Source organism: Balaenoptera borealis (genome assembly GCF_965194805.1).
Source record: "Balaenoptera borealis genome assembly, chromosome: 19".
Lineage (NCBI taxonomy): Eukaryota > Metazoa > Chordata > Mammalia > Artiodactyla > Balaenopteridae > Balaenoptera > Balaenoptera borealis.
The window spans coordinates 68,222,010-68,242,919 of NC_138878.1; the positions used below are offsets into that span (position 1 = coordinate 68,222,010).

The 20,910-nt window shown below is 44.2% G+C and overlaps 2 protein-coding genes across 17 annotated transcripts in view; one reads left to right on the top strand and one right to left on the bottom strand.

Moving 5' to 3' along the window:
• Positions 1 to 20,910, bottom strand: part of LOC309617261 (zinc finger protein 550-like) — a 148,315-nt gene that overhangs the window by 77,976 nt on the left and 49,429 nt on the right.
• The window catches only part of LOC309617267 (uncharacterized protein), a 42,101-nt gene continuing 21,192 nt past the window's right edge, over positions 2 to 20,910 (top strand). Inside the window, exons 1-7 of one of the 17 annotated variants that reach the window (XM_082369304.1) lie at positions 6,543 to 7,984; positions 8,114 to 8,333; positions 8,620 to 8,800; positions 10,890 to 10,928; positions 12,077 to 12,117; positions 12,876 to 13,002; positions 14,303 to 17,306. In XM_082369304.1, coding sequence (XP_082225430.1) covers positions 8,722 to 8,800; positions 10,890 to 10,928; positions 12,077 to 12,117; positions 12,876 to 13,002; positions 14,303 to 15,819 — 1,803 coding nt within the window. In that variant the 5' untranslated portion in view covers positions 6,543 to 7,984; positions 8,114 to 8,333; positions 8,620 to 8,721 and the 3' untranslated portion in view covers positions 15,820 to 17,306. The other 16 variants (XM_082369301.1, XM_082369302.1, XM_082369303.1 and 13 more) reach the window with 16 other exon arrangements.

Consider the following 20,910-nt stretch of genomic DNA (forward strand, 5'->3'; position numbering starts at 1 on the left):
ATAATACATTTATTTAATTTATTTATTTATTTTTGGCTGTTGGGTCTCCTTTGCTGCACGCGGGCTTTCTCTAGTTGTGGTGAGCAGGGGCTACTCAGTTGCGGTGCATGGGCTTCTCGTTGCAGTGGTTTCTCTTGTTACGGAGCATGGGCTCTAGGCGCACGGGCTTCAGTAGTTGCAGCACGCGGGCTCAGTAGTTGTGGCTCGCAGGATCTAGAGCGCAGTCTCAGTAGTTGTGGTGCACAGGCTTAGCTGCTCTGTAGTATGTGGGATCTTCCCGGACCAGGGCTTGAACCCGTCTCCCCTACATTGGCAGGCGGATTCTTAACCACTGCACCACCAGGGAAGCGCCCAGCTATATTAAAAAAAATTGTTTTTTTTGATGTGGACCATTTTTTAAAGTCTTTTATTGAATTTGTTACAATGTTTCTTTGTTTCTGTTTTTGTTTATTTGGCCACACCACAGGACATGCGGAATCTTAGTTCCCTGAGCAGAGATCAAACCCATGCCCCCTGTAGTGGAAGCTCCGATGCTTAACCACTGGACCGCCAGGGAAGTCCCTCAGTTTGTTACAATGCTGCTTCTCTTTTATGTTTTGCATTTTTTGGCCCAGAGGCATGTGGGATCTTAGTTCCCTGTCCAAGGATCGAACCCGAACCCCCTGCATTGGAAGGCAAAGTCTTAACCACTGGACAGCCATGGAAGTCCCTAGCCCAGCTATTTTTCCATTTATTTATTATTTAAAAAATTCATTTATTTATTTTTGGTGGCATTGGGGCTTTGTTGCTGAGCACGGGCTTTCTCTAGTTGTGGCGAGCAGGGGCTTCTCTTTTTGTGGAGCACGGGCTCTAGGCGCGCAGGCTTCAGTAATTGTGGCTAGCGGGCTCTAGAGCACGGGCTCAGCAGTCGTGGCGCACTGGCTTAGTTGCTCCGAGGCATGTGGGATCTTCCCGGACCAGGGCTCGAACCCGTGTCCCCTGCATTGGCAGGTGGATTCTTAACCACTGCGCCACCAGGGAAGTCCCTATTTTTTCCATAAAATATTTCTAACTCAATTTCCTGAAATAGATACTGCTATGGTGTCAACGTTTGTGTCTCCCTCAATTCATATGATCAAACCTAATGCCTAACGTGATGGTATTAGGAAATGAGGCACTTTGGGAAGTGGTTAGCTCATGAAGGCTCTACTCTCATGAATGGAATTAGCGTCCTTATAAAAGAAGCCCCAGAAATTTCCCATCGCCTCCTGTCATGGGAGGATATAGCAAGAAGGAAGGCTGTCTGTGGACTAGGAAATGGGCTTTCACCAGACACTGTATCTGCCAGCACCTTGAGTTTGGACTTCCAGCTTCCAGAACTGTGGGAAATAAATGTCTGTTGTTTATAAGCCACCCAGTCTATGGTGCTTTCTTATAGCAGTTTCGAATGGACTGAGACAAATACGGTTAATTTTAAAATATGAGACATCGGAAAAGAAGAGCAACTTAACTAAATGCTATTTCCTACTAGGACACTGGCTGCCACAATCACAGTCTGAGCATGTGTGCAAAAGGGGCATCTTATCCCCGAGAAATAAACATTTGTTATTGTTTGAGGAGGATGATAGTGCTCCAAATAATTATCCTGAAAATTGCTGGAGTGAACAGATCTAGCTCTTTCCTCCCTTTTCTGTACAAAATGTATTTTGAGGTAGCCAAATAGAAAATTATGGAAAAGTTTTCTTTATACAGGATTTCTAGCTAAGAAATGCAGAAATAGCAATAGAAGTAGGTACAAATGTTTCAACAGCTTATAAAATAATCAACTACCCAGCAATCATCAGGGCATGAAGAGAATGGATAAAAGATGCATGGCAAAATGGTACCTGTATAGAAACACTCATAACATTGGAACCCAGTCGCAAAAGAGAGACACCCAGACATCAGAACAGGCTTATGTGATGCAGTCACAATTTCTCAGCACTGTGTGTGGAGTATTATGACCAAAGGCTGAATCTGGATTTCAAACTTGTTTGGATGACAGGACTGTTCACTGAAATTGGGGGGAAAATTCTGTTATTCATGGTGAGCTCAAGGTGGTTTGAGATATTCAAGAGGAGAACCTGGAAAAGGAGATGGGAGAGCATTTACAACAGACTCATTTGGGACTTCCCTGGTGGTCCAGTGGTTAAGAATCCGCCTTCCAATGCAGGGGACGTGGGTTCGATCCCTGGTTGGGGAACTAAAATCCCACATGCCGCGGGGCAACTAAGCCCACGTGCCACAACTGGAGAGCCGCGTGCTACAACGAAAGATCCCGTGTGCCACAACTAAGACCCGACGCAGCCAAAAAAATTTAAAAAAAGAAAAGAAAAAAGAAAGAACAGACTCAGGATATGAATTAGGGCTCGACAGGGACAATTACTGGCTGACTGAGCAGTGTGAAGAAGGACTAAGAGGGGAGAGGCCACAACATGGCAGGGAAGCCAATCCACTCATTTGATGGCTCCAGCTTCCTTCCTTTATAGTCAGATGTGAGAGAGACAAGGCCAAATATCATATTGGTATTTCTAGGGCACAAAGGCAAGGGAGACACAGTGCAAGGAAAAGCCTCTGATAGTCTGATGGACAAAGGGGGGGGGGGATGAATAAAATGAATGAAGAATGTGGGAAAGGGTGGGATGCGGAGTATAGTAGAGAGAGTAATTTCAAGGGGAAGAAATATTCCTTTTCTCCTGAGTTGGGAAGACAATCTACAAGAAAACGTACATCACTATTATTCATTATGATTCATATTATTACACGGATAATACAAATAACTTATTTTTGTTGATCCACTTCCTATGACGAAGGCACTGTTCTATGCACTTCTGTGCATTATCTCATTAGATCCTCAAGCAACCCAAAGCCACAGAAATGATTATCATTCTATTTGTCAAGAGCAAAATGAGAACTTTTAAAGAGTAGCTATAGCACAGGGAACTATATTCAATATACTGTAATAACCTATAATGGGGAAGAATCCAAAGATATACGTATATATGAATCAGTTTGCTGTACATCTGAAACTAATACAACATTGTAAATTAACTATACTTCAATTTAAAAAAAAGAGTAGTAGACTGATGCACAGAATATTTCAGATCCAGTTAATTAGGTTAATTAGAAAACGACTCCAGCAAGGTGAGCTTCACCTTCTCAGCATCCCATGGGATTGTAAACCAAGCTCATTTTCTTATCTCCTCAGGAACACAGTAAACCACACGTCCCAGTCCTGGCACCCAGGTGTGGCCTCCTGTCAATGGAATGTGAGTGGAAGGGATGTTTGTGTGCAAGAGGTTATGACTTCTGCCCTCCTCTCTCATTTCTCCTATGCAAACAGGATGATGCCAGAGCAAACTTAAAGCCAGATGGTGACAGGAGAAGGCACCTGGGTCCCTGAACAACTGTGCTCCCCAGAGCTCCATTCTGACCCACACTGGACCTTGATGTGAGCAAGAAACAACCAGGGCCCCAACGAGGCCACACTGAGGAGCTTCCCACAGACATCCAGAGGCAGGAGTTCCCTTGCAGTCTGAAGCCAGCTGTGGCACACATCCAGTCAGCTCATGGTTGTCCTTGTGTACACATACTTTGGTCTCCTTTTCAGGAACATGGTTTGCATCTTCATCTGCAAGTTTTAGGCATCTCTTCCTGTGGGCCTTGCCCTAAATGGTTCTATTTTGGCTTTTCCTCACAGCCTCCCCATGAAGCAGGTGCCTTACAGGCATCATTTTCCATAGGATGAAATCAAGTCTCAGGGAGATAAATGTACTTGCTGAAAGGCAGGGATCTGATGAGCAGCTGAACAAAGTTGTACACCAGGTTGGCTGCATCTGGTGTCTGTAATGTATAACCACAAAGCTATGCAGCACTGCTCCAGAATGGGCCAAGTCCTGGCACGATGGTGATCTCTATTTAAAAAGACAGAAATATCATCAACCAAAGAAAATAAATTGATTATTTGAAGCTTAATCAAAAATAAAACTTTGCTGTTCAAGAGACAGTTAAGAAAGTGAAAACTCAAGTCACAACCTGGGGAAATACATTTGCAAGAAATTTACGTGATAAATGACTGATTCTCAATTTGTAAATAGTCCTTATACCAATAATAAAAAAATAACACAATTTAAAGTATTTGCAAAAGTTTTGAAGGTATACATCACCAAAGAAGTATAAATGGTAAAGAAGAAAATGAAAATATGCTCCTTGTCATTAATCACCATTGTAAACACAATTTAAAGCCATGGTGAGGTACTACTACACACTCATTTGAATGACTAGAATTCAAGAACAGATAATACCGAATTGATAAAGATGTGAAACAGTTACCACTCTCATATATTTCTTGAGGGAATAGAAATTGGGTGACTTCCCTGGCGGTCCAGTGGTTAAGACTCCACGCTTCCAGTGCAGGGGGCGAGGGTTCAATCCCTGGTCCAGGAACCTAGATCCGACATGCCGTGCGGCCAATAATAATAATAATAGGGCTGCCCTGATGGCGCAGTGGTTAAGAATCCGCCTGCCAATGCAGGGGACACAGTTTTGAGCCCTGGTCCGGGAAGATCCCACATGCCGTGGAGCAACTAAGCCCATGTGCCACAACTACTGAGCCTGCGCTCTAGAGCCTGCGAGCCACAACTGCTGAGCCCGTGTGCCACAACTACTGAAGCCCGCATGCCTAGAGCCTGTGCTCCGCAACAAGAGAAGCCACCGCAATGAGAAGCCCAGGCACCGCAACAAAGAGTAGCCCCCTCTCACTGCAACTAGAGAAAACCCGTGCGCAGCAACGAAGACCCAATGCAGCCCCCCAAAAAATAAATAAATAAATAAAATAATAATAATAATAAATAGAAATCGGTAATTAACCTTAGAAAATACAGTTGTACTCTTTTGAGATGGTATACATATACATATCATATGATATGCACAGTAATTTCACTTGCAGGTATATCCTTAAGAAAAATTAAATCATATAACTCAGAAACACTTCTGTGGAAATAGTCACAAAAATAGCAGATTTATTCATAAAATCCAAAAAAACAGTATAATATTTGTGATTTTACTTTTATTTTTCCCCCATCATGTGTTAAAATATCTAAACTAATCCCAAGATAGAGTGGCTCATGCTACATCTCAAGTCCCCATGCTGGAACCTACCTCAATTTCTATTTTTTGTAAGTATCTGGCTCTGTCAGAAGTGGAAACCTAAGGCCACCCAATCAGAATACGCCTGCTCAGCTTTAGTTTTTCACACCCTAGCTCCCAAACTTCCCTGTACCCCATATAAGAAAAGTTAACCCAGCTATGACCAATCAGCAACTGCCTTGTATGAATTCCTTGTCCTCAAGGACAGGAATTTTATCTCAGTAATCTTAAGTAATCTGTGCATTCTGAATAGCTCTTTGGAGCTCCTTCCTGTTTGCTACACTGGATGATTCCCAGTTTGTGAATCAGTACATGAAAGCCAAATGGATTCCAAAATTAATGTCTCTGAAATTTTCCCTTAACACATATGTCAAGACTTTTTTCCTTTTTTTTAAAAGATAGATTCCTATGGTCCAAATATCATAAATTCAATTTTATATTCTACTCTTGAATTTTTAATTTCTTTGCTTTCTTTCTTCTTGTTTTTGGCAGGTATAGCAATGCTACTTAGAGCTATCTGACATGTTCCCTGATTGATATACTGGTTTATGTAGTGCATATATCAATAGAAAGTACTTTTTGCACGAAGGGACACAGGTTTAAAGTAAATGTATAATACTAAACACTACTGCAAAATAATTTTAATAGATACCCAATGCTAGTTTATGATATTTACTAATATCTTTAGTGTTACCAACATTTAGTTACTAACGTCAGACTTACTGAGTCTCATCAATCTGATTGGGTTCATTTGCATTTGCATTTTCCTGATGGAAAATACGGTTCTTTTATTTTTAGAAAATTTAGTTTCTTTCTGGTAATTCTAATCTCAAGTGGCATACAAGAATTTTGCCTTCACGGGTGTTAAATATTTCTCTCATTAATTTGTAGTATTTATTGAATTTACTTATTATTTATATATTAATGCTTAAAAAGTATAGGTGGCTCAATATCTTATGTGTTTTCTTCTTATTTCAATTTTTATGATTTTTTTTAAAATAAAAGAAACCTGCTATTATGATATAGTTTGTGCATATGCTGTGATCATTTTTACATATGGTTTGAGAAGTCCTGCAAGGCATGCCAAATTAATAGTGTTGTGAAATGTGAAATAAAAAGGAGTCACTCATGTCAAAGGATTTTAACATGGAGCTGGGAGGCTATTAATTAGTGGACCTCCTGCACTTTCCCATCATGTGAAACCATGAACTTTTTTTTTTTCTAACATCTTTATTGAAGTATAATTGCTTTACATTGTTTTGTTAGTTGCTGCTGTGTAACAAAGTGAATCAGCTATACATATACATATATCCCCATATGCCCTCCCTCTTGCGTCTCCCTCCCACCCTCCCTATCCCACCCCTCTAGGTGGTCACAAAGCACCAAGCTGATATCCCTGTGCTATGCGGCTGCTTCCCACTAGCTATCTATTTTACCTTTGGTAGTGTATATATGTCCATGCCACTCTCTCACGTCGTCCCAGCTTACCCTACCACCTCCCCGTGTCCTCAAGTCCATTCTCTACGTCTGCGTCTTTATTCCTGCCCTGCCCCTAGGTTCTTCAGAACCATTTTTTTTCCCCCTTAGATTCCGTATATATGTGTTAGCATACAGTATTTGTTTTTCTCTTTCTGACTTACTTCACCCTGTATGACAGACTCTAGGTCCACCCACCTCACTACAAATAACTCAATTTCTTTTCTTTTTAGAAACCCTGAACTTTTGATCTGGGCCAACCTGCAAATGTTCCAAGGACACTGCAAAAACGCCTTCAACTTGCCACAATAATGGGCTTATACCTCCCTCTAGTGATAGGCTTAGCACTCAACCCTGTTCAGCAAAGACTAGCTTCTGCAGCCAACTTCAATTAAAATTCTTTGTAACGCAAACCCCTCTTTGCCTTTAAAATCTCCTGACTTTTATTCCCCAGCTGGACACCTTTTGGTTGTCACTTGAATGTGTGTCCGCAATTGCAAATCTTTGATCCCAAGCAAATGTGTCATGCTTGATTAGTGCCGCTGAGGTTTACTTAGGTCCACAGTATCAACGACAGACTTCATTATCTAATTTTATATACTTATTCTCTTAGCCAATGATGAAGAACACAGGGATATTTAGTTGCATATAATTCCCTTTTTAATTTTTTATTCCAAAATCTTATTGACTTGATTTTTCTTACTTGAAAATTCTTCCAAGATTTTTATAAAAACAACAAGAACAAGTAGGACTGTGGCTACTTTCAGCCTTTTCACAACTGGAATGCTTTTTTGCTAATCCTGTATCAACTTTTATGTTGAGAAATGAGAGTTAAATCAGAATTTTGTAAAGGTTATACATAAAGGCTTTGCTGGGTCTACTTCGATGTGTTTTTAATTTGTACTTCCCTCAAGGACAAGTTGCATTAATGCCCTGGGGCTTTTCACATCACAAACCGGCAGCGAGGGGAACTACATTACCCAGAAGACTGTGCGGACCAGCCTTGTTCTCCTCTCCAATGAAGGCACCAAATTAGGGCTCTTCCGGATTATGAAATAACCAGGGGCGGGACTTCCGGCGTCTTTCTGATGGCGGTCGTTTGGCTGCTTTTGCTGCCGTCTGCAGGACCCAAGGCTCTATCTAGGTCACTCGGTGGAGCGGAGCTTAGAGAAACTGGAAGGAGCCCGAGGGGGCGCCGTCCACACTGTCCAGGAGTGAGTGGGTTGCGGAACCCGCTTCCGGGATTTTCGGCCTAGGTCTCCACCATTATCCCGCGCGTCTCCTGGCACCACCGCGCCCACAGGGTCCTATGTCAACCAACGCGGTGCAGGACCCGGCCCAGGTGACTGTTCCGCCCCCCCGACCCAAATCCGCAAGCCCCCAGGGAGGGTCTCCTGCTCAGGGCACTGGGGTTCAGTCTCCTGCTTCCAGAACTTTAGGTGTGCGTGTGTGGTGGTCCCATTTCTGACAGGCTGTGTGACGCAGTGTGGAGCGTGTTAAAGGCTGTGGGCTTGGCCCGTGCAAAGCCTTGGAGGTGCTCAAGAGCCGGGAGCATTCGGGAGTCCAGGACTTAGGCTGTCACCACATGGACATCAGTCTGCCAGTGACCTCCTCCCCCAGGGCAGGAGGTTCTTTCTGCAGGGACAGGGCATTTAAGGAGGAGTCAACAGTCTGCATCAACTGAGCCAACAGTCAGTATTCTGGGAACCATGGAGGGTTGTGAATAAATCAGGACGACCCTCTGAGTTTTAAAGTATTTCAAAGGCTGCTCAGGGGAGAACAGACTGGGGAGGGGGAGCTGAGGGTGGAGGCAGAGAGACCTGGGAGAGCCTAGTGCATTCCACTCCAAAGAGTAAGGTGGCTTCTGGACCAGAGTGGTGCCTATGGAAGTTGCTGACCTGAAACAAACAGCCTGCACGCTATTTCACTTGCAAAGATGGGTTTTTTTGTTTGTTTTTTTTTTGTTTTTTTTTCCAGAATCATCAGGGAATTGCAATTGGGGTGTGCAACCAAGGTGAGCTAAGACTTTTATACAGATTAAAGAAGGAAGTTACAAGGGCTATAGTCACCAAAGAGTCCATGGCTTTTCATTGGCCAAGTCCTTTCCAGGAAAGAAGAGAGTCTTACTTCTTCCTTTTGGATACTGTTATTGTCTCAGGTCAGTGAGGGCTCCCCTTCTGGTGTGCCAACTTTAATTGAGGTTTCTGTTTATTAATTTTTTTTACAAAGGAATTTAAGTAATAAGATTCCCAGTAAACCTTAAAGATAATTGGTAGGATTTCCTGGTGCTGTGAATGTGGCTCCGAGCTAAAGGACAGACTAAAGTACAATAAAGATTTTCTTTTGGCAGAGCATCTGGGAAGACTTGAGACCAGACTGATGTGAGAAGTCAGTTTTAGGGAGAGATTAAAAGCTGGATTCGGGACATGCTGTTTCTGAGATCCCAAAGTTGAGGTAACAATAGGAGCTGCTGGAATCTGTAATCTGGAATTGGGGGAGGAGGACACTGGCGGACTGATGTCCATGTGGTGACAGCCTAAGTCCTGGACTCCAGCCAAGCCAGGATCACAAATTTAGGAGGGAAAGTCTTGTCACTTTTCTGTGCAAGGGGACCTCAGATGAAAGTAGAGAGACCTGGGGCTGGAGGGCAGGGAAGAGTGGGTGGGACTTTCTGAGGCTGCCTGAAGATGGCAGGGTCCTGTGGTTCCAGGGCTTTCTGGGGAAGCAAGGTTATAAGGAGTAAGGAGCCTTGCCTGAGATGGAGATGGAGAAGGAGGTGTGAGGTTGTGTAGATTCACTGTTCTGAACACTCAGCCGACTGCCCACTCCTTGTGGAGTCAGAAAAAGGTCAGTCATGCTGTTGGAGCAGCCCAGGCCCAGTCAAGGGCACACGTGCCTCAGCTCTCCCAGGAAACTACAAGGTTAAAAATGTATAGATTTAACAAGTTAATCTTGTGTAAACAAGTAATAACTGCTTAAAATGAGAATATATATCTGTGCTATAATAAAATACATATGTTTAGGTTTTGTTTTGGGCTCTTCACCTAGAGCTCTGAACCCCTTGGAATTTCCTGGATTTAGGATTGTTTTTTGTTTTTCACAAGTAGCGTCTTTAATCACACAGGAGTTTGACTTAGCGTGGGTCCCCTAGATAACCTCAGGATTGGACTGGTCACCAGGAAAATAAGGTGAATAGAAGGTTAAACTTTCATCCCCACGTGGGACCACCCAAGGATCAGGGGGGAGCTGGAGACTAGGTATAAAAACTGCTGAACAATGAAATTCAAGGTTCCTTCAGATTGGTGAACACATTGAAATGGTGGAAGTGCTGGGAGAGTGGCATGTACTGAAAGGGCCTGGAAACCCCCTGCTGCCCTCTACCCCCCGACCCTGACCTAGACGTCGCTTCCATTTGACTGTTCCTAAGTTGTATACATTACAGTAAACCAGAAAAAGTAAGAAAAGTGTTTTCCTAACTTCATGGGTCATTTCAGCAAATTATCAAAACCGAGAAGGGGTTCATGGGAAACCCTGAATTTGTAGCCAAGTGGGACAGAAGTACTGGTAGCCTGGGGACCAGGGATCGGAACTGGCTTCTCAAAAGAGGGCAGTTTATGGGCCTGATGCCTTAAACCTGTGGATTCTATCACTAAGTTCAGGTAGTGTAATAATAGGAATGAACTGTAGGGCACCACAGTGGTGTCATAAAATTAGATAATTGGTGGTTGAAAAAAGATACTTTGTCTTAGAAAGCCTTGAAAGACATGTAAGAAAAACCTAATTTTAAAAAACATTTATAGAAATCTTAATCCTGTGCTCTGTAATAGCTGAATCTTAGCATGGGAGAGGTAATAATGCATTTGGTATGTACACATTATGAGATAGACATCCTAAGTGTTGCCGTTTATGTGAAGACACTGAGACTCAAAGAGAGTGAGTCTTTTTTTTTTTTTTTTTGCCACGCCCCGCGGCATGTGGGATCTTAGTTCCCCAGCCAGGGATGGCACCTGGGCACCCTGCAGTGGAAGCTTGGAGTCTTAACCACTGGTCTGCCAGGGAAGTCCCAAGGACGTTGAGTCTTTGTCTAAGCCTTTCGAGTTGTCAAGCTATAGCTCTGAAGACTGAGGATCTGAGGTCAGAGGTCAGCCTCAGATGACTCATGTCCAGGAAAAGGAAGGGAAGAAACGGCTCAGCCTTTACATCCTCACCATAATCACCTTTACCTCAGATACTCCCTCTTTTCACAGGTTCCCATGGTAGCAGCAGCATTTATGGTCCCTGGACAGGTAAGTGGAAGAAGCCCCAGTACCTACCCAGACATCATCCCTACCCCTGGTCCTGACACACAGATATAGAAGACAGTGTTGTCCTGCGATTCTGGGTCCTTAGGTCTGGGCCCTGGCATCATCTCAGGCACAGGACCATTAATCAAAGCCAGAAGTTATACAGAGGTGTTCCCATGTGTCCAGTGGAGAAGGTCAAGTGGTGACATAACCTTGGGCACAGCCTGGAGATGAGACTGAGAGGGGAGTGTTCAGGGAACTGCAGGACCCATGACGTGGGCTGATAAAGACTGAGGGCATGAGTCATTCCTGGGATGGCAGCCTGAGGAGCTGGGCCTCTCCTGAGGGGGCGGGTCCATGCCACGTTGGCCGCAGAGGAGGGAAGTGATCTGACGCTGGGTCTGAAGAGGCTGCTCTGCCTGCCAAGAGGAGGAAGACTGGGGATGAGGGTGGAGCCGGGGGCCCAGTGGAGGGCACAGTCCTGGTAAATGTCGATTGTGACTGGATCCTGGCAATGACTCTGTAGCAGGAGAGGAGGTGAGTCTCTCATTCTCGTTTGTGGTAGAGCTGATTTTCTGCTGTACAGGATGAGAGAGAGTAGTCTGACATGACCCCAGGATGTTTGCCTCTACGTGACGGTGGGGATGCCATGTCTGAGATGGGAAGTCAGAAGTAGGAGTAATGGACAGAAGGACTGTCCAGAGTTCCGTGTCCCCATGCTGAGTCTGAGATATTGTCGGGGTGTCTTGTGGGAGGTGTCAAGTGGGCCACTGGAAACACACACCTGGAGTTCAGGGAAGGTGTGGTTCAGGATTGAAGATACCCCTGAGCAGGTGGATGGCATGTGGACCAGGTCAGATTCCAGGCCCTCAGGTCATGTGTGAGTGCCATGAAATTTGTAGGCTGGGGAGGGTGTTCTCCGTGGACTGGCTCACCTCCCTGGGCACAGGGACAGGGGTGGCTGTCATCACTAAGATGGATGAGGCAGTGCAGTGACCATGAGTGTGTGGGGGATGGGAGTGGCCTCAGGGGAGGTCCTGGTCGTGGCACAGGATTCGAAGGGGTGGATAAGGTATGGATTGAGAGGCAAAGCAGGAATGGAGGTGAGATGACAGGGAGGTAAGGCCTGGGGCATTGTTTCCCCTCCACAGGCTCAGAGTCTTGTGATGACTGCGGTTGGAGCCTGAAGAGAGTGAGACTGGACGACAGACCAGCTGAGGGCAGATGACCGCAGCTGGGACAGGGTCTTGGGCTGGGCTGGGCGGTGGGGGGCTGGGGTGGGAATGAGAGGAGCAGAGAGAGGAAGGGGTGAGTGGTGCAGGGTCAACACGTGGGCCACTGTGGAGGACGAGGGCTCCAGGCATCTGACCCCCCACGAGGTCTGGGTGCTGACGTGGGAACAGGGATCAGGGCCAGGTGGGGGGACGGAAAGCAGTGCTGGGAACACCTGTAGCAGCGGGTCCCACAGAGGCCTGGGGAAGCACCGCGTGCTGGGTGGCACGTGGGGAACACGGTGAGGTGCCGAAGGCCTGTGGCCGAGGTGGTGGCGTGGGGTGGGGTGGGGGTCATGGTCAGGCACGTGAGGGAGTTGTGACCCTGCAGGGCTGGGCAACGGAGAGTGAGGGAGTGTGAGCATGGACTCAGGGCCCTTGTCCCCAGGCTTTACTCCAGGGGGCTGAGCACAAGTGTCATTGTATGTGGTGTGATCTGTGTGATCTCAGGAGAGTCGACTCTGAGGAGAGTGGCTGGGGGTCTGTGTGGCAGCCCCAGAGCGTCTTGTGAGACTGCTTGTCTCCCTCTCTGTTTTAACTGAATGACGTAACGCTAGCAGGTTCCTGTAGTATCAGGACCTGGTGTGTCCTCTGAGCTGGGTCACTGGGGTAGACGACCATTACCTGGGGGTCCTGGTTGCAGAGGCTGCTGTGAACTCACTTGTCCCCCTCATGACAGGGCCATGTGATCTTTGAGGATGTGGCTGTGTCCTTCTCCCAGGAGGAGTGGGGTCTCCTTAACGATGCTCAGAGACTCCTCTACTGTGACGTGATGCTGGAGAACCTGTCACTTATAGCCTCTCTGGGTAAGGACCCATGTTCACACACCATCGCCCCGTACGGGACTCTGCCCTTCTTTTTGCATGGCTCACTCTGTCCTTCCCAGCCTGGACCTTGGACACTGCTTACTCCCCTGATTTCCTGGCACTTGAGCTGCGTTCCCCCACCCTGTGTGTGTTCAGCCCTGTACCATAGTCCCTGAAGCCTTTCACAGAAGGCTTTCGTCTCAGAGGCTTGAAGCCTGCCCAACTGATGCCACTTAGCTTTGCCACCGCTTGTTGTGTTGACTGTTCAGATATGTGCAAGATCCGTGTCACACGTTCTAACCCTTTTTTGTGCACTGCCTGTGTCAGGAATTACAGACACTAACATGGTCAACATTTGTGGTCAACCCTAGATTATGTTTGCAAGATTCCTTAAGGTTCTTCTAGTGATACATTTTTTTCCTGAAGTCTGTCATTGTTTGGTTCACTCTGGGCCAGTGTCTTTCTCCTAATGGCCCTATTTTCCTCTGAGGACTTTGATCTGGTAGGGTTCATAGTCACCCAGCCTGAGCTGAGGGGTGGAGGCAACCCTGGGTGCCTGACGAGGTGGGGCCCTCTCTAGTCATAGGAAGAGGGTTAATTGCATCCTGAGCCTGGTGAGTAGGAGCTGTAGGAAGGCATGATATCATTGATGAATTCTAATCCTACAGGGAAATGTTCTTTGCTCTCTCCTCTTTCCGTGTCAAGACTTATCATGCTCATACTTCATTTCTTTCTTCCACTTCTCCCCATTTGGACGTTTTGCCCACTTTTCATTTCTAATGTGATTTCTGACTCTTGTTTTCCACCTTAGTGTCCTCCACACCTCTCCTTTCCCCCTCTCTGCACTGTTCTCCAATTTTATGTATTTTGTATATTGTATATGCATATCCTTAATGTATCATGAGAGGTACATGTTTACTTACATTGTCTTTGAACACTGATAGTCAGGTGTAATTGCATTTTCCTGGATTGAGACATGCATTCTACAGAGCTGACACTTGTCACCACCAGAAAGTCCTGCTGAAAGCCATTGGCCGAGGAGTGGGTTGTTCTAGCCTCTCCTCCCGGCATGGCGCCACATCCTGGTATCCTGTGTTCTTGCTGGTTTGAGACATCTTCTGTTCTGTAACCATCAGAGGCCTAGTATTGCACAGTATCCCCTTCTACCACTTGACCCTTCCTCCCTTGTTTTAATAACAAACCCATGGGCTTATTCCTACATGTGTCATGCACAGATTTGTAGTGGGCTCCTGTCCCACCAACGTCTCCATACAGTTTATCAGCATTTTTGTGCTTTCAGGGTGTTGGCGTGCAGTAGGTACTGAGGAGGCTGCTTCTGAACAATGTGTTTCTGTAGAACAAGTGACACAAGACAGGAATCCAAATCCAGACCTATCTATCCTGAAGACTCTTACTTCAGATACAGGTGCCCTGGGAGAGAAAGACGTTTTGTACCTGGCTGAGCACCAAGGAGTGCATCCTGGGCTGAAACCGTCCTCTTCTGGGGCTTGTGGGAAAATGTTCACTTCTCACCTACAACAGCACCAGAAGCAGCCCAGTGGAGAGAAACACCTCAGAAGGGAAGAGAACGGGGCCTTGCTTGTGACGAGCTGCAAAGTCTTTTTACCCAACAATATGTTCGCATGTGGAGAGGTTGAGAAGGCTTTCCTAGGCAGCTTGGGCTTTCCCCAGCACCAGCCCTCCCACGATGGACAGCATCCACGTAGAAGCAGGCAGAGCAGGGAGGTCTCTCACCCTGGGCAAGGGCATTACGAGTGCAGCGAATGTGGCAAAGCCTTCAGTAAGAAGTATAAATTCACTGAGCACCTGAGAGTTCACACTGGAGAAAAACCTTATGGGTGCAGCGACTGCGGGAAGTTCTTCAGACTCAGGGGGGGTCTTTCTCATCATCGGAGAGTTCACACAGGAGAAAAGCCTTTTGATTGCAGTAAATGTGGGAAAGTCTTCATCTACAAATGTAAACTTGTTCAGCACCAAAGAGTCCACACTGGAGAAAGACCCTATGAGTGTAATGAATGTGGGAAAGCCTATGCCCGCAAGGATTCACTTGTCCAGCACCAAAAGGTCCACACTGGAGAGAAACCTCATAAATGCAGTGAATGTGGGAAGCTCTTCCTTTACAGAAATAAACTTCTTGTGCATCAGAGGATCCATACTGGAGAAAAGCCTTTTAAGTGCACCGAATGTGGGAAGTCCTTCAGTTATAAAACCAGTCTTATTATCCACCAGAGAACCCACACTGGAGAAAGGCCTCATATGTGCAGTGAGTGTGGGAAAGCCTATGTCAACAAAAAAAGTCTTATTGTACACCAGAGAATTCACAATGGAGAAAAAGTTTATGGGTGTAAGAAATGTGGGAACTTCTTTATAAGCAGCTTTGCCCTCAATAAACACCAGAATATTCACACTGCACAAAGGCGTTACGAGTGCAGCGAATGTGGGAAAGCTTTCAAGAGGAAAATCAGACTTGCTGAGCACCAGAGAATCCACACTGGAGAAAGACCCTATGAGTGTAATGAATGTGGGAAAGCCTTCAAGCTAAAGAATACACTTGTTAGCCACCGAAATGTCCACACTAGAGCAAAGCCTTTTCAGTGCAGTGAATGTGGGAAGCCCTACAGTAACAAAACAAGTCTTGTTGTCCACCAGAGAATCCACACTGGAGTAAAGCCTTTTCAGTGCAATGAATGTGGGAAGCCTTACAGTTACAGAACAAGTCTTATTGTCCACCAGAGAATCCACACTGGAGAAAGGCCTTATGAGTGTAGTTCTTTGTATGTAGCTCCAAGCTCATAAAAAAGAGGAAAGTTCACACTGGAGAAATGCTTTCTGGGCTTATGCGTTCCTTCACTTGAGTTAATATCTAGCACCACAATTCCTGTGTTGTAGAGTAGGTGAATGTTTAACTTATGTGGGGTCAAACTTTTTAAAGTGATAGTATCCTTTTACAGTCTCGCCAGAAACACCAGAACCCAAGTTCCCATTCTTTCCATTCTTACCAACACTTGGTACGTGCAGGCTTTCTAATTTTTGTGACATCATAGGTGTATAGTGGTATCAAGTGATTTTAATTTGCATTTCTCTAATGACATGATGCTGAGTGGTCTTCCATGTGTTAATTTCCAGCCATATATTGTTATTGAAATTTCTGTTCATTTGATTTGTTGTTCTAATTACTGAGTTTTGACATTTCTTCATGAATTATTGATTAAGGTCCTCTAATGGAAATACTTAGCAATACATTCTTCCAGAATTGGTCTTGTCTTTTCAATCACTTTTCAGAGAAAAAGTTCTTAATTTTAGTGTAGTCTAATTTGTCCATTTATTCTTATACTTTTTCCCTTGTTTCCTCCTGTAACTTTTATGGTTTAGGGTTTTTATTGATGTAAATGAATCATTTTCAATTAATTGTGGAAGTTATTTTTTAAAATATAGATACCCAATCTGCTGCAGTGATACTGATTTAAAAGATTATACCTTTTCCCCTGAATTGTTTAGTATCTTCATCAAAGGTCAGTCATTTATGTATATGTTTATTTCTGGAATTTCTATTCTGTTGCATTTATCTACTTTATTTATGCCAGTATTTTCATGTATTAACTAATTTGTTTTTATAGTATGTCTTGAAATCAAGGTTGTATACTCCTTTGACTTTCTTTTTTTTTCAGTCATTATAGCCTTTCTTGGTTCTTTGCCTTTCCATATGAAGTTTAGAATCCACTTTTCAGCTTATACAGCACAAAAAATCCTACTAGGAGTTTCACTGGGATTGCATTTAGTCTTCAATTTATTTTTATTTTTATTTTTATTTTTTGGCTGTTCTGCGCAGCTTATGGGATCTTAGTTCCCTGATCAGCAACTGAACCCGGGCCAGGGCAGTGAAAGCGCCGAGTCCTAACCACTGGACCTCCAGGGAATTCTCCTAATCTTCAGTTTAGAAAGAAATACTGAGTGTCCCAATCCATAAACATGATATATCTTCTTTTATGTAGATCTTATTTAATTTTGGATGGAAATGTTTTTAGATTTCTTTTTATAGGTCTTGCATATGTATTTTCTACATCTGATAATATTGTGAATGGGAATTAAAAAATTTTTTTTTCTTTGTGAAATGTTCAGTGCTAGTACACTAAGAGAGATATCAAACTACGGATAGAAGCAAGTCTTCTTAATCCTACAACATCTACAAAGAGCTATTAGAAATACTATACCTTGGAACCATTATTAAACTATTGCCATTAGAATAAAAGGAGGACAGCTGCTCATTGTTCTCTTATTCAGTATCATCCTGGAGTTCCAATTTCATTCAATACGAAAAAAAAAACCCCCGGCAAAATAATGAATATGTAGCAATTGGAAACGAAGAAAGAAACCACCTAAAATATGTCCTCAGTTTTCATCTTCACTATGAATCCAAATGTGGACACTCATTTTGGTGCCTCAGCCCATCGTAAACTCATAATTTTTTCATCACCCATTCGCTGACCTTCTTACTTCCTTAGGACCCATCACCTTCTATTACACTATGCAACTTAATATCATAGAAGAACTGCTTATTTTATTTTTCTATCAAATACAGAGTAAGTTCCAGTAGGAAAACATGTATTTACATGTTGTGCATTGATACATTCTGTATTCCTAGAAACATGTCTGAAACACATATGGTACTTTTTTTTTTTGGCCTCACTGCGCGGTATGTGGGGTCTTAGTTCCCGGACCAGGGATCAAATCCTTGCCCCCTGAAATGGAAGCGCAGAGTCTTAACCACTAGAACGCCAGGCAAGTCCCCCGTGTGGTACCTACTGACATCTTAAAATACGGAACAAAATGATAATGCACATTTAACATTCATTTGCACAACTGTGGGTATACTTTCTAACTCTCCTCACCCTGCCTTTTCCTTCAGTTTTACTACCATGAATGCTCTGAGTTATAGGAAGAAATTATGTTTTGTGAAAAGCCTTTAAATATACTAGAGAATCCCCAGTAGGCATTTTAGTGGTTTCCTTCTCTCACTTATTAGATGTCAAGTTTTGGGGGTTTTTCCCTCACATTCCAGTGGGATTTTGATTATTTCAAAAACCAGTTTTTCACCATCAATTTCTGCCACTCCTCATGGATATCTATCTCATTAAGCACTTTTATTTATTTATTTTTTTAGTTTATTTATTTATTTCTTTTTGGCTGCGTTGGGTCTTCATTGCTGTGGGCGGGTTTTCTCTATTTGCAGCCAGTGGGGGCTACTCTTCGTTGTGGTGTGCGGGCTTCTCTTTGGGATGGCTTCTCTTGTTGTGGAGCAAGGGCTCTAGGTGCGCGGACTTCAGTAGTTGTGGTGCATGGGCTTAGTTGCTCCACGGCATGTGGGATCTTCCCAGACCAGGGCTCGAACCCATGTCCCCTGCATTGGCAGGCGGATTCTTAACCACTGTGCCACCAGGGAAGCCCAGGTACTTTTAATAGCTCTGGGTATTTACACAGTCTCAAATGTTTTTCAGAGTGTTTCTCCTCTCCGTATGCAGACACTGTCAGTGCACTTACAGGTGATGTGGTAATCACTTCCAAGGAGCAGATGACATCGTGGGGTTCTAAACCTTTATCTCAGGCTTACGTGTCCCCATTGCACACTCAGATGCTGCCATGGCAGTCCTTGTTACGGGAGCAAATACACATTTGGTAAGTATCTCTTCAGGTATCTGATTCTTAGAAAACATTTATGTCAGGAAGCCGGAAATTAACTATTCTTAAAATAAATTTCACTTCCTGAGGTCAGGACAATAAAAAAGGAACCACCTTAAATAGGTTATATATATAGATATAGACAGACATAAGAACAAAGACATAAAAACAGGAAAGGCATTTGCTGAGGAAACCAGAGGCATGTTGCCCCTCATCAACGTGCATCAGGAGTGCCTGACACTTCCCCTCTCTCCTCAGTTGCATTGTTTTGAAACTTGTTTCACTGGCTTCTCTCTAAACACACTGACCATAAACAGGGTTCACTGTAGAGGCTTCAAGATAAGGTAGTGAGTAATAAGATGAAGAAGATGAGCTCCTACTCTGAGTAGACGCCTAGTGTCTGTGTGGTATCTGCTGATGAGGGGCATGTTGTGTCATGGAGACTTTAATGATGTGTCTGTAAATTTTTATCCTTGGCAGAAGGCTGTTCATTGCATCTTAAGTACTTGGATGTTCTCTTTATCACAGTAATCAACACCCTCTACCCTCCTAGGGCCTTGGCTTCCATTCCTCACCTATAAAAATGGATCCATTCTTCTGTCATCTGTATGTCTATCATCCACCTATATGTCTATCATCTATATATCTATCTCTGTCATCTTTGCCTTATTGTGATTTCATCTCAATGACATGTCCCATTTATAAGATAATTTTCTTAAACAGAAAATAAAAATTTGGACCAGACATCCTCTTAGAAGAATGGAATCACCCTGCACTCAGTGAGAACAGGGCATTTAATTTAGACCCTTCCTGTGTCTCTGCAGAACCTCTATGATCAGGGGAAGTTATCAATCATTACTACCTGTGACTCACTGGAGGTCATTAAGAGTGGATTGATCCACAACCTCAGCAATGTCATGGTTGTTAGACTCTCAGATTTACGCACACTCCCAAATTCTCACGGGAAATTCTCCTGGCATATGTTTTTATTTGTCTTCATCTTGTGATTCTTTTTTTTTTTTTTTTTTAATCAACTCCCTACCACTGTGGTTCTGTTGTCATTCCTGAGTTTGTGGCACATGGTTAGTACTTTTTTTTTTTTTTTTTTAATTTTTTTTTATAGCTACTTTATTTATTTATTTTTGGCTGTATTGGGTCTTCAGTTCGTGCGAGGGCTTTCTCTAGTTGCGGCAAGCGGGGGCCACTCTTCATCGCGGTGCGGGGACCGCTCTTCATCGCGGTGCGCGGGCCTTTCACTATCGCGGCCCCTCCCGTTGCGGGGCACAGGCTCCAGATGCGCAGGCTCAGTAGTTGTGGCTCACGGGCCCAGCTGCTCCGTGGCATGTGGGATCTTCCCAGATCAGGGCTCGAACCCGTGTCCCCTGCATTAGCAGGCAGATTCTCAACCACTGCGCCACCAGAGAAGCCCCATCTTGTGATTCTTATCAAGATTTCTGGTTCTTTCCTTTGTCCCTTATTTTGCTTCATTTTCTAGTTTTGTAACCTATTTTCATCACACTGGTGATATTTTTTACTTCAACCTTAAATAGTATTATAAAAATAATGTTTACTATGAATATTTTGAATGAACCCACTGGTGTATAAAGTTAAACTGAATAATGACATTGATACACTACACTCCTCCTCCCTTACAAAGTCCGCATCCCAGAGAAGGAACACTTCACAATTGGTGAGGATCTCTCCAGACAGAAATGACAACTTCATACAAATATTCGATAAGATCTTGGAGAACACCCCCTAACCACTGGACCACCAGGGAATTCCCTCCCTTGGATTTTTTAATTGAAATATTTATTGTGAAAATCAGTGATTCACATGCAAGGGTAAGAATGCAGAGAGGGAGTTCCCTGGTGGTCTAATGGTTAGGATTTGGCGCTTTCACTGCCGTGACCCAGGTTCAATCCCGGGTTGGGGAACTGAGATCCTGTACACGTTGTGGCACAGAAAGGAGAGGACAAAGGAAAGGAAAGGGAAGCAAAGGGAAAGGGAAGGTAAGGAATCAGGTTTACAGCTGTTGTCCAGGGGTTCCATTCTCAGCAGAGGAGTCAGGTAATGCCCTTCAGTCAGCCCTACATCTCCTCTTCCCTGTACTGCAAAAAGTGAAATCTTTTTTTGGCAAGGCTGAAAGGGCCTTAAATATTGTATGGGAGACCCTTTCTATGTTCCAGAAATGGTTTAGGAAATCTGGAA